General features: G+C 38.2%; 1 protein-coding gene across 1 annotated transcript in view; it reads right to left on the bottom strand.

Annotated features, from left to right (window-relative positions):
* The window catches only part of LOC107552961 (trichohyalin-like), a 115,683-nt gene that overhangs the window by 70,249 nt on the left and 32,264 nt on the right, over positions 1 to 13,170 (bottom strand). The window contains exons 3-5 of the mRNA XM_016235023.1: positions 8,157 to 8,207; positions 6,772 to 6,855; positions 4,968 to 5,114 (exon numbers count right to left, since the gene is read on the bottom strand). Of these exons, the coding sequence (XP_016090509.1) occupies positions 4,968 to 5,114; positions 6,772 to 6,855; positions 8,157 to 8,207 (282 nt within the window). The remainder of the gene's footprint in view (positions 1 to 4,967; positions 5,115 to 6,771; positions 6,856 to 8,156; positions 8,208 to 13,170) is intronic.

The raw sequence follows: 13,170 nt of genomic DNA, 5'->3' as shown, positions 1-13,170 counted from the left end.
CTACAGAATAGCATTAACTGTGGTAATGACTCCCAGACCATGTGACATTACAGAGAGGTCAGAGACTATGAACAAGCAGCAGATGGTATATCAATGACAGAGGCCCTGTCCTAAATCGCACCCTAAACCCTCACGGTCTTCCTACGTACCCTCATATATATATAATTGTCAAAGTGGCATGAATAAAAAATTAAATAAAAGTACTCTGGTAAGTTGGCACTGATATTTCTACTTTCTTCTTTAACAAGTTCTTCTATCCTAAACATCTGTCAGTATCCCAAAAATCTTAACTGTAAAATTGCTTAAGACAGCTCAGTACAATTGTAAGGGTCAACTGGATAAACAGTGTAAGGGAAACAGGTCAATAATTTAGCTCAAAGGGAATCATCAATGACAGAGGCCCTGTCCTAAATCGCACCCTAAACCCTCACGGTCTTCCTAAATTTTGTGACATAATGCTGCTTTGACTGTCGGGCAGAGTTCTGCTGTGGAGCTCACCACAGTGAGGGCTCTGCAGGTGTGTGAATCGAGGGCGCATAGTGGCTGCAAAGGGGGCACTCGCAAGCATGCTTCTGAAAGCTAAAATGACGAATGGGACATCCTATGGTCTCGTCCACAAGTGCACATGAAGTGTGTCATTTGATACAGGGCCAGAGACTACAATGACATACAAACTACAAGAGAATGACAATGATTTCTTCAACATGTCTGATGGTAATAAATGGTATTCACTGAAGTACATTGGAAAACCATATACAGGTGCATCTCAACAAATTAGAATGTCATGGAAAAGTTCATTTATTTCAGTAATTCAACTCAAATTGTGAAACTCGTGCACACAGACTGAAGTAGTTTAAGTCTTTGGTTCTTTTATTTGTGATGATTTTGGCTCACATTGAACAAAAATCCACCAATTCACTATCTCAACAAATTAGAATACTTCAAAAGACCAATAAAAAAAACATTTTTAGTGAATTGTTGGCCTTCTGGAAAGTATGTTCAGTATATGTAGTATTGTATTTCATATTTTTATTTTCCTTCAAGCTGAGCCGGTGCCAAGAATGGAATCAGGATGCCAAAAACACAGTGAGATTGGATATTTCATAATTTATACTTGATTTAATCAAGTATAAATTGTGAAATATCCAATCTCACTGTGATTTAATCAAGTATAAATTGTGAAATATCCAATCTCACTGTGTTTTTGGCATCCTGATTCCATTCTTGGCACCGGCTCAGCTGAGCTTGGACAACACACAGCTCATCCTCCAGTTTTTTCCTAGCTTCCTGTGCCTCTTTGCTATTTTGCACCGCCATGGACGAACCGAACTACGCTCCGCAGTGACTCTGTCCACCTACAGGGCGGCGCCAGGCATAAAAAAACATAATGCAATAGAAGCTTCTTTCCAAGGGCACACACAGGCACACTCATTCAATCTGACCCTTGCTGGAGGTGACCTCCTTGCAATCAGCCCCGTGGAGTACTTATTTCCAAGCTATAATCAGACTCACTCACTAAGGCCTGACCTTTTCTCAGCAGCCCCTCAGCCATGGCTATGTATAAGTCCAATATAAAACCCAGCCCCCTAGAGAGAGACATCTGCTAGAGCTCAGATCCACGGCCATACAAGTTAATGAGGGAAAGAGAGTGCGAACGTATTCACACAACACGGCTGTACAAACAAGCTAAAAAGATCTCGGACTATATGAAAGGTATAAGACATGTTGCACCCAATATCAAAGTATTTCATGTGGCACAGGGTTATACTTCTAATTTTATGTTATGCTCATGGTAACAAACTAAATTGAACAAACAACTTGGTACCAAGTTCCTTTAAGCAAGGTGGCCTTCAAATTCACTTGGTGACCATCTTAGTAACAGTGCAGCACCAAATTTCATGAATTTTGACAGACCAAAAACTCTGAAATTGTTGGCTAAGCTTACATGTCAACACCGTTTTTCAAGCATCCAATAAAATATGACAATATGAATCAATTTACAGATAAAATTTGCCATCAACAGTGGTACCTCAGTGGCCTGGTGTCGTTTGATTTCCAGTAGAGCTTCATTCTCCACCTGCAGCTTCACCAGATTCCCTTTCACCTCCAAGAGCTCCAAGAGAGCAGACACACTTTACATAGCTCTCCTTTAGTATACAAAGTATTTTTATCACAGCTAAAGCAATAAATAGTTTTGACAGATCATGTGAACGCATATGAGATAAAAACATTGCTGAGTTATTCCACATAGAGTGGGTCTCCAGATTGAGTCACATGATTAGAGTACTTCATGTAGTATTCAGACTATGGCTTCATTTACACCTGGTATTAACATCCTGTTCAGGTGATCTCATTTTGAAATGGGACAATGCTAAATAAAATATTAATAATTTATTATTAATAATAATATTGTTTTGAGATTTGTTTACTTCAACAACATTCTGAAGTGGACAAAAATACACATGACCATACTGCAATTCATGTATTTAATAACGTAATTTGTGTATTTAATAACTGAATCCGAGACAAGAAAAATGAATGAAACTATTTTTGCTATATTAGGCATGTGATTAAGAAAGAATGTGTACATAATTAAAAATGCAATTTTTTGTAAATAATTCAAATGGATTACAATAAATTCTGGTCATTTTCTTTATTCCCTGAAATTCCTTTAAATCCTTTTTAGATCCATTCAATAAAACGATCCCTTCAAAAAATTTGGTTTGATCCCCCCCAATATTCAAGGCATGGTCACGGCCTTATTATAAACACTAACGCATTACCAGATGAAACTAACTCATGTCATTACCAGATGATAAAACTTAATCTCGATCTCAACCACAAAAAAAAACCTTACTTGAAATAAAGTAAACAATACCTATAGTTGCCATGGAAAAAAATCTTGAAATGACTTAACTTGAACTTAAAATGACTGAAATAAATATCATTATAAAATAGTATTAGTATAAAATAGACGTTTAAAAAATGAAAATAAAAATGACAAAATGCACACCAGAATTACTAAAACTTAAACTAAAATTTAAATAAAAATGGAAAATAACATAACATAAAAACGAATTTAAAATAATAATTTTAAATACTCTCAATATTACTAAAATAAAATTAATAAGAGCTATATAGATATTAAAACAACAAATTTGCTCAAATTTCAACTATAATTAAAATAAAAAAGAAGGTAAAAATAAAATAAAAATCACTTGTGATCGGATCAACAGATATGGAATTTACAACCCAGATAGTTCCCCTGTAATGGAACCTATCATCTGCAAAATAAATGAATCGGCTATGTCTGTTAATATATTTATTTAAAACAGCATTGATAACCAAAAACTCACATCCACACCAATAGGTGTCAGTATAAAGTGCAACAGCACTATTGTGTCAATCAGCAAATCATGACTAAAAAACACTTACTGCACATTTAACAATTAAATATGGCTGCATCCGAAAACCTAGGGAGCTGACTTGCTGCCTTATCAGGCAACGACTTTGCAGGCAGTGTTTGCACACCTCACAAAACTGATTTTTTACATGCTTCTGAGGCAGCGTAATGTTTTAATGATCTACAATAAAATAGAACGAGCTTTGGTGATATGTAAGTGAATATTTAATGGCAGTGGCTATTTGCACTAAGTGTAAATAGCGATAGAATCAATACATGTTATTTACACAAAGTGAAAATAGCGTATTTTCTTAGCGATAGATGCTATTTACACTAAGTGCAAATAGCTATAGATTACCATCGGCACCACTGAAGCTGACGACAGTTGACTGTCTTTTGTAATGTTGACTAGCCGAATCACACGTTGGTGGGCGGAGTTAGTGTAAATGGCCTCTGCCAACAAGTCGGGCTATTTGCACTTAGTCTAAATAGACACGCCAATATTTAATTACTACTTATTTCTCACTAGAAATAGCATCAAAAGTGCAAAAAGTTGGTCAGAAACATACATTTACACACAAACTGACCACCAAATGCAACGTTGGAATGCCATCTTTATATTTTTAGCTCAACCATCACGGAATGGAATGCACAGGATTGTGGGATATCAAAGACAGCGAAGGATACATCTATTCCGCCTTCAAAAATCGACCAGATGAAGGTATCTCAGGAGACAGGAAGTAATGCTAACATTGGATTCGAATGTGCCTTGATGCCTTCCTTGAAATGTGTCCTCTGAAGTCAGCATTTTCCAGTTTTCGGACGCAGCCTATATCTTCTAAATAGAAACAATGACAAATATTTTTGCACTACCTCTATACTCGCTCGTGTCTTGAGAAAAATTAATGCTATTCAGTTGCTTTGACATAATCTGTATTGTTAAAAGCGCTATACAAATAAAGGTGACTTGACAGGCACTGCCAGCTGCTCAACACATGCACTTCACTGTCTGTGACAAATCTGGAATATAACAAGTTTAGCAGAGCCATCTAAACAAATAAGGAGGTTATTTAGTACCTAAAAACAACATTTCACACTCCCAATGAACTGTATATTATTTCACTATATCGTGTGAGCCAAAACATCCATCCACATATCAAAGTAACAGCTCGTGCTCACAAGCCACTGAGATTACAGTAAGCGCCATATCGTAATGTAGAAAAACAACTCAAGCTTCAAACTACAAAAAGCATCTTGGATTTAGATAATTTCATGTTTTTTTCCCCTCTCAAATCATCCCCGACTAACATTTCCTCTTGGTAAACTTGGTGTGTAACAGCACAAGCCTATTCTTTATAATTACAGCCATTATTCTTCTTATATTAGAAAAAGAGAAAAATACATAAATTACTGCACATGTAGTGGTCTGAGATCAAAGTATGTCACAAAGAAGAGCCCAGAACAAAAGCACTTAGATTGAGAAAGTGAGAAAGAGAGAGAGAGAGAGAGAGAGAGAGAGAGTTTGTGGGCCCAAGCAGCCTGGGCCTGTACGTGAAGATTTTACCTGAGCCTGTAGCTCCTGATCTTGCTTCCTGGCATCTTGCAGCTGCCTGAGAAGCTGCTGGTTGCGGTCGTGTCCCCTCTGGAGCTCCTGCTGGCTTTCTTGCAGCTCTCTCTGCAGATCCCACAGTCTCTGCTCTTGGACGTCCAGCTATCCAACCACAATAGAGGGCAGGGCGCAGAGGAAGAGAAAATCAATCCACTACAAAGAGCCTCTTTCTCCGTTCGCCTGCTCATTTCGCAGAACCCGCCATGACCAGAGCTCCAGCAAAGAAGAACCGGCGTTCAGCTGGCCTTCATCGCAGCACCATCATCCATTCCGAGCGGTTTTAGGACCCTTCACATATACCCTGACACTCTAGACAGGCTGGGGCAGCCCTGCACTGAATGCAGACACCAAAATCAATGCTTCTTAACCAAATGCGAAATCACAGCTCATTGTTCGACAGGAAGAGCAGGAGAACAGGCAATACTTCTGCAGCCAAATCTTTACTGATGGATTTTCGGTGACATACACAAGCAGTTTGCACCACTATTGCACCATGTCAATCCTCTTTTTGAAATGAAAAAGTATTCATTAAAGCAAGGCCCAACACGAAACAATAAAAATAAATCATTAATATTGTAATCAGCACAATATGGTCACCTGCTAAAGAGAACAGAGAGGAAGATGGGAGTCGAGAAAAGGACAGAGGAGGAGGAGGTTTGGCAGACCCCTGGTTCCGGTCCAGTCCGCCATTATCAAGCATCCTCTTCTGCATTTCAAATCGTCACACGATGACAGTCGCATATCCAAAATGGAGGCCCGGGGACTCTCCGCCGATGATCAATTAATTAACCTCGCTCATTAGAGGCCCGAGAGTAATCCACAGATTCGCCTAAGTCACCTAAATCAAACAGTCGCCCCTCGCCTTACCCATTGATTGTGGTCTGGTGACAAGCACTTCAAGCCTTGCCTCGTCTTACCATCCGTCTATTGGCATAGCGAACACTCAAATTCCTGCCAGATTGTGGACTAAAACGATGAAGGAAGAATGAGAATTGTTTCCCTTTAATCCTAAAAACCCAGCTCATCCTTTTGCTCTGCTTTTCGGTGTGTGATGCAAGCCGATAACCCTGCTCTTTCTTTGCCTTACAATTGCGCTCTCTCTCCATTCTCCCCTCCTAAACTGATCAATACTTCATTTAAATCATGACATTAGCACACTACAACTGGAAAAAAAGCTGAAAGGAATAACAAAACGCTTCTTATGGCAAACGGAGGGTTGGAAAATGGAACACACATCCGGTTAGTGACCATAATTGTTTGTTTATAAGTAAAAACTGAGGTTAAAATGCATGTGGTGCTCAGGAACGACATCATTGTTTTGATTTGAGCTCCCGAGACTGACTGATCAAAATCGCATTTGAATCCAGAGAGAGGAGCAGTGTCGCTATAGCACTCGACTCATTAAATTAAATGCAAATAGCGCTGCCATAATCAACAGGACTTTATTGTCCCGCTGAAACAAACCCAAATTATATTTCCATACACAAAGAACATGTAGCCATACGCATTGGCGGTTGCGTGATCTGCGCCCTCATGCATTTGTTTATTCATGCAGGATGCCATGAGAATAATCAGAGTGCTATGCAAACACACTTAAGACTTGAAGGGATGGTAATCATCGACGCAGGGGGGTGTGGGAGGAGAGAAGAAGAAGAAAGAAAAAAAAAGGTAATTTCCTGTCGCGGATCTGCATAACAGGCGCGCGAGAGAGCAAGAGCGAGTCTTATCTGCCTAATGGTCATTAGCGGAGCTTATTTACCTGAACGCTCTGGGCGTCACGGGCCTGATGAGAGAGGAGCAGGTCTTGCCGGAGTCTTTGGATGCTCGCGTCCCGACGTGACAACTGCGGTTCGGGTTTCCCATCCCAAACGTGGCGAAGAGGAAGGAACGGAGGGCGTGAGGTGTTTTTGAGAGTAAAGAGAGGGAGGTGGAGAGAGAGAGGGAAGGGAAGAGTGAATCACTCCAGGAACATGCACTTACATATAGCCGGGTGCCAATGTCAACCAATGAGCAATTAGGCAGACAAGACCAAAGTTATTGATTGAGGTTTGGGGGTTCTTTTTCCCAGGCTAACTAAGCTGAGTATGTGTGATGGCTGCAGAAACAGTAGGGAAAGAGAGAAGGAGGGGGAGAGTTCGGGAGAGTGACTCCCTCTTGCTCTCACTGGGCCTGTAGTGCCAAGAGGGGCCGGTCATTTAACCTTCTATTGATCTTCCTCCTAAATAACCCCCCTCCCTTGACAGATGTGCGTGTTCAATGTATGCACTTAATGTAGACTGCTCAACTGTCAATGCATTACACAGTCTGCAAGACCGCTATGGATAGGCTACCATGCCCTGTGTGCCAATCACGTATTACCAACCAGATTGCAGACGTTAGCATTGCTTCATGGACTTGTTTACATTTGGTTTGAGGGTAGACACCATATTTCCTTTAAGATGAATGGTTGTGAGGGATACATTATAGTCTTTTCAATAGGCTGTAGAGTCTTTAAGGGACAGTTCATCCAGAAATGGAAGTTCTGAAAATCATTTACTCACCTACATGCCATTCCAAATGTCTATGATGTTCTTTCATTTGAACACAAAATAAAATATTTTGAAGATTGGTTGAAAGTAATTGGGATCCCTATTGACTTTGATTGTATGGACAAAAAACAATGAGATCTAATCTAATATTCATGTCAGTATTTTGTCCACTGGAAATGAATTGGGAAGGCAGATTTAAAATGCTTCATTGGCTAAATGATAAACACGAAGAACAACAGTATAAGCTATTGAACAGACTGTACATCTATCCCTCACAGACATGTTCCTATCCATGTAAGATCAGGCAAGCCATCTGCCCTCTAGGGTTGTGTGCCTTTCAGAATTGAATTGAGAATGCCCATTAAATTCCAATTGAATACATTAACACCCATCTCAGGTGATTGGGCCAGACATCAGAAGAGACAGATCGACTCGTATTAAAACAAATCTCAAAAGGTGGCCACTTGTGATCAGTTTTTGGGGAGGACTTTAGAGGTCTGTCATACTCACATCTATACTGTTGGTTAACGATTGGATAGCATAATTAGTGCACTCCCAATACAAGGACTAAAGAGAGACTATAAAGAGCAATGAGTATCAAAAACTCTAACCGTACCTCAGTCTTCAAAAGCTCTGATCCTCTGAGGGCAGTGAGATCAGTGGAAGCCTAAAGGGGAAGACATGCATCTGATGAGACTTTGAGCCCAATTTACAGTGTGTACTTAATATACATTCCACAGCAATGCAGGGAAGATGAACCACAGAGTAAGTGAAACCTGTGAGACAGATGCCAGTAAGATGGTAGAATAAGCAACCAGACATATAGAAGAAAAAGACACCTGTAGGAAAGATAAATTACTAAGTGTCTCTGTTTTAGCTTAATTGTTCCTCCTAGACAGTAAATAAATGGAGAGTAAATTGAGACAATCATTAAACAATATAGGTCATAAGAAGATAATTTTGGTTTGTAAAATGTCATGTGGAGCAACTCTCTAAAAACTTAATAATATTTGATAATGAACAATTCTTGACATTTATAACATAATATATTTTTTACCTTGAAAATATGTTTAAAAACGTAAAATTAAAACTAATGTACACTCACATTCAAGATGTGAGAAATATGTCTGTACAATTGTTCCTCCTAGACAGTAAATAAATGGAGAGTAAATTGAGACAATCATTAAACAATATAGGTCATAAGAAGATAATTTTGGTTTGTAAAATGTCATGTGGAGCAACTCTCTAAAAACTTTTTTGTCAACAATTCTTGACATTTATAACATAATACATTTTTTACCTTGAAAATATGTTTAAAAACGTAAAATTAAAACTAATGTACACTCACATTCAAGATGTGAGAAATATGTCTGTACTTTTTACTTGATGGTTACACCACATGACAGGTTTTTCTTTGAAAATGACAGAAATTTGTTTCAAAACTATTTCAAACCACTATGAATTTAAAGAGTAGATTTCTACAACTTGTCACATGTGTTTTAAACTAGTTTTCATACATTTAATTTCTTTCTTCTGGAGACTCTTACACTCTCAGAAAAAAAGGTACAAAAGTTGTCACTGGGGTGGTACCTTTTCAAAAGGCACATCTTTGTACCTAAAGAGTCCATGTTGGTACCTTAAAGGTTCATATTAGTATCCAAAGTGTACATCTTAGTACCTAAAAGGTACAAAAGTGTACCTTTTGAAAAGGTACTGCCCCAGTGACAGCTTTTGTACAGTATAGGTCATGGACCCATAGGCAAACAATATATATCGCCAATGTTAACTCATCTTCTCATCAAATCTATTCACGAACAAATGATCTGAGCAGCTAAACACAATTTTACTTTACAGCTCTATTTTCATACTGTATAACAACACAATTTGCTTCTTTTTTATTTCATTAAATACATTTTAGGCGAAACATTAGAGACAGAGTTGATTATAAGACTAGAAAGAGATGATATAAACACGGCTACTGATACAGTGAGACGAAAGCGAAAGAACTCAATAAGACAGGGGAAAACATCTCTCTTCCCAGAGTGTGTAATTGAAGAACATGTCTTTCATGAGATCCGCTTTGTTGTGAAGGCAGAAAGTTAAAGAGTTCCCAAGTGCTGGTGAGAGGAGCCGATGACGGCACCTGATCCTTCCTTCCACGCTCGTATTGACCCTTTCCTCAATAATGTCTCTGGAGAACAGTTAGTTAACACTGATTGCCTACAAACCTGCTCACAATGACAAGTGTGGTCTTGGCCAACTCTAATTCAACACAATCAATTATTTCCTCACTACACATGGCCAAGACCATCCTTAAACCACACAATCTGCGCTGGAGAAACACTCCATTAGGAAGGTGAGGAAAGGACATTAGGAACCTGCTTTTCTCATTGCTGGGCAAAGAATTGTGGAGAGAGAAAAAAAAAACAGAAACTCTGCCTTTTTTTTAAGCCACATTCTGATCAGATCATCAAAAATATGTTTACTCCTAAACACACTCCAGACAGATTCATACAGTGACTGCGTATTGTACAATAGCACTGTAGGTAGATATTTAGGTATTTACTAGAAAGCCAAGCTCTCTTCTGCATAGCTTGATGTCTCTCCGAGTTTATCTGTCAGTGTGTTTTTGAAAATCAATGGTGATATTTCCAGAGAGGCAGACATGATAATGAAAGAGAGAAGCGAGAAAATGCAACCCTCAGAGGTGATTGCTCATTTCGAGCGGCTTCAAACATCCCTACGTTAGAAGGACACCTTAAATATTCTGACTTTTCACGTCACTCCAGACTAAATCCCTAGCAACCACCATAGCAACACACTTTCACTTGGACGTGAAATGCATTGTAAGTTCCCCCCTGCCACCAGAGATGGAAGAGGGGAGGGAGGGTGAGTGCAAGAGGACAGACAGAGAAAAACAGCATCGAGGATGAGAGGAGAAAGGAGAAAAACAAGTCAGGTAGACTTCATTCATATCAATAGCACAAACAAACCAGTCACGTAAGCAAACGTGCCAATGAGTGAGGCTGAATGAAACACTGAAGAGGCAAAAATCAGCTGTTTTGTTTTTCATCTGCAATGTTTATCTATTTCTGTATGCGACGGATGTAATGTGTCCTGATATATATATATATATAGGCCTGCATTTAATAATTATGCATTTGAATTGTACAAAACAATTCCTTCCAAACAATAAACTTAATGTAATGCATATAAGTCTTAAAGGTCAATTTTTCGAAATTGAGATTTATACATAATCTGAAAGCTGAATAAATAAGCTTTCCATTGATGTATGCAAAGAATGTTTGTTAGGATAGGACAATATTTGGCTGAGATACGACTATTTGAAAATCTGGAATCTGAGGGTGCAAAAAAAAATCTAAATATTGAGAAGATGGCCTTTAAAGTTGTCCGAATGAATTCTTAGCAATGCATATTACTAATCAAAAATTAAGTTTTAATATATTTACAGTAGGAAATTTACAAAATATCTCCATGGAACATGATCTTTACTTAATATCCTAATGATTTTTAGCATAAAAGAAAAATCAATAATTTTGACCCATACAATGTATTTTTGGCTATAGCTACAAATATACCCCAGCGACTTCAGACTGGTTTTGTGCTCCAGGGTCACATTTGTCAGTCATACATGAATGAAACATGGTAAGATTTATGGCACAGTTTATTATTACAGTTTTTCTCGATTGCTAACACACTATAACTGATACATTTGGCCCAATTTTCCAAACCATTCATTCAGTTTTCGAAACAAAGACATTTCTCAAAACATTTAACACATTTTACCTGTTTTCACAAACATTTCTATTTACTCAGTGTTTTCTGCAAAAATCTACACAAAAGTGCCCTCATTTTGCACAGGTTTAACCATGTTCTCATTCAGAAAACACAAACTCACAATATAACTACCGCAAGAATCACAAAATGTATATACTGTCTTTTTACATGCTGCATCGCGCCGCATAAACATAAAACCATGTCTGCATTTGTGATCAGAGAAATGACAAACAACAAGTGCTACTCTACACTGCTCAAAACTCGCGTTTGAATCATCAGTGGCAAATTCTTTAATATAAAAAACGTACTTACAGTCTTTGAGTCAGAACAGCCGGCATTGTAGTCTACTCTCCCATAGCACAAACAAACCAGTCACGTAAGCAAACGTGCCAATGAGTGAGGCTGAATGAAACACTGAAGAGGCAAAAATCAGCTGTTTTGTTTTTCATCTGCAATGTTTATCTATTTCTGTATGCGACGGATGTAATGTGTCCTGATATATATATATATATAGGCCTGCATTTAATAATTATGCATTTGAATTGTACAAAACAATTCCTTCCAAACAATAAACTTAATGTAATGCATATAAGTCTTAAAGGTCAATTTTTCGAAATTGAGATTTATACATAATCTGAAAGCTGAATAAATAAGCTTTCCATTGATGTATGCAAAGAATGTTTGTTAGGATAGGACAATATTTGGCTGAGATACGACTATTTGAAAATCTGGAATCTGAGGGTGCAAAAAAAAATCTAAATATTGAGAAGATGGCCTTTAAAGTTGTCCGAATGAATTCTTAGCAATGCATATTACTAATCAAAAATTAAGTTTTAATATATTTACAGTAGGAAATTTACAAAATATCTCCATGGAACATGATCTTTACTTAATATCCTAATGATTTTTAGCATAAAAGAAAAATCAATAATTTTGACCCATACAATGTATTTTTGGCTATAGCTACAAATATACCCCAGCGACTTCAGACTGGTTTTGTGCTCCAGGGTCACATTTGTCAGTCATACATGAATGAAACATGGTAAGATTTATGGCACAGTTTATTATTACAGTTTTTCTCGATTGCTAACACACTATAACTGATACATTTGGCCCAATTTTCCAAACCATTCATTCAGTTTTCGAAACAAAGACATTTCTCAAAACATTTAACACATTTTACCTGTTTTCACAAACATTTCTATTTACTCAGTGTTTTCTGCAAAAATCTACACAAAAGTGCCCTCATTTTGCACAGGTTTAACCATGTTCTCATTCAGAAAACACAAACTCACAATATAACTACCGCAAGAATCACATATGAACCCAAATGTCTTTTTACATGCTGCATCGCGCCGCATAAACATAAAACCATGTCTGCATTTGTGATCAGAGAAATGACAAACAACAAGTGCTACTCTACACTGCTCAAAACTCGCGTTTGAATCATCAGTGGCAAATTCTTTAATATAAAAAACGTACTTACAGTCTTTGAGTCAGAACAGCCGGCATTGTAGTCTACTCTCCCCAGGATCAGGAAACAGTCCTCCATAAAATGTGCTGGACACATCTGAATATTTGGGTTGAACTGTTCTGGAACAGTGTTGTAAATACAACTTAACCACTGATTTGTAGTCGTGTCCTCTTTTGGAAGACCAAACAAAGTATTTTCACTTTCACAACGAAACACACAGCATCACACACCGCAGGCTTGAGTGAGCGGCAGCCGGTGGGCTTGAGAACGGCGCAGCCGGCAGATTCGACGAAGGAGCGGCCGGCAGGCTTGCGGCAACCACATGTGATGACCCCGGGCTGGACTCCGCTTCGTCCAC

Source organism: Sinocyclocheilus grahami, unplaced genomic scaffold (assembly GCF_001515645.1).
Source record: "Sinocyclocheilus grahami isolate Dianchi unplaced genomic scaffold, SAMN03320097.WGS_v1.1 scaffold462.1, whole genome shotgun sequence".
NCBI lineage: Eukaryota > Metazoa > Chordata > Actinopteri > Cypriniformes > Cyprinidae > Sinocyclocheilus > Sinocyclocheilus grahami.
This window is presented reverse-complemented; position numbering and strand designations above follow the sequence as displayed.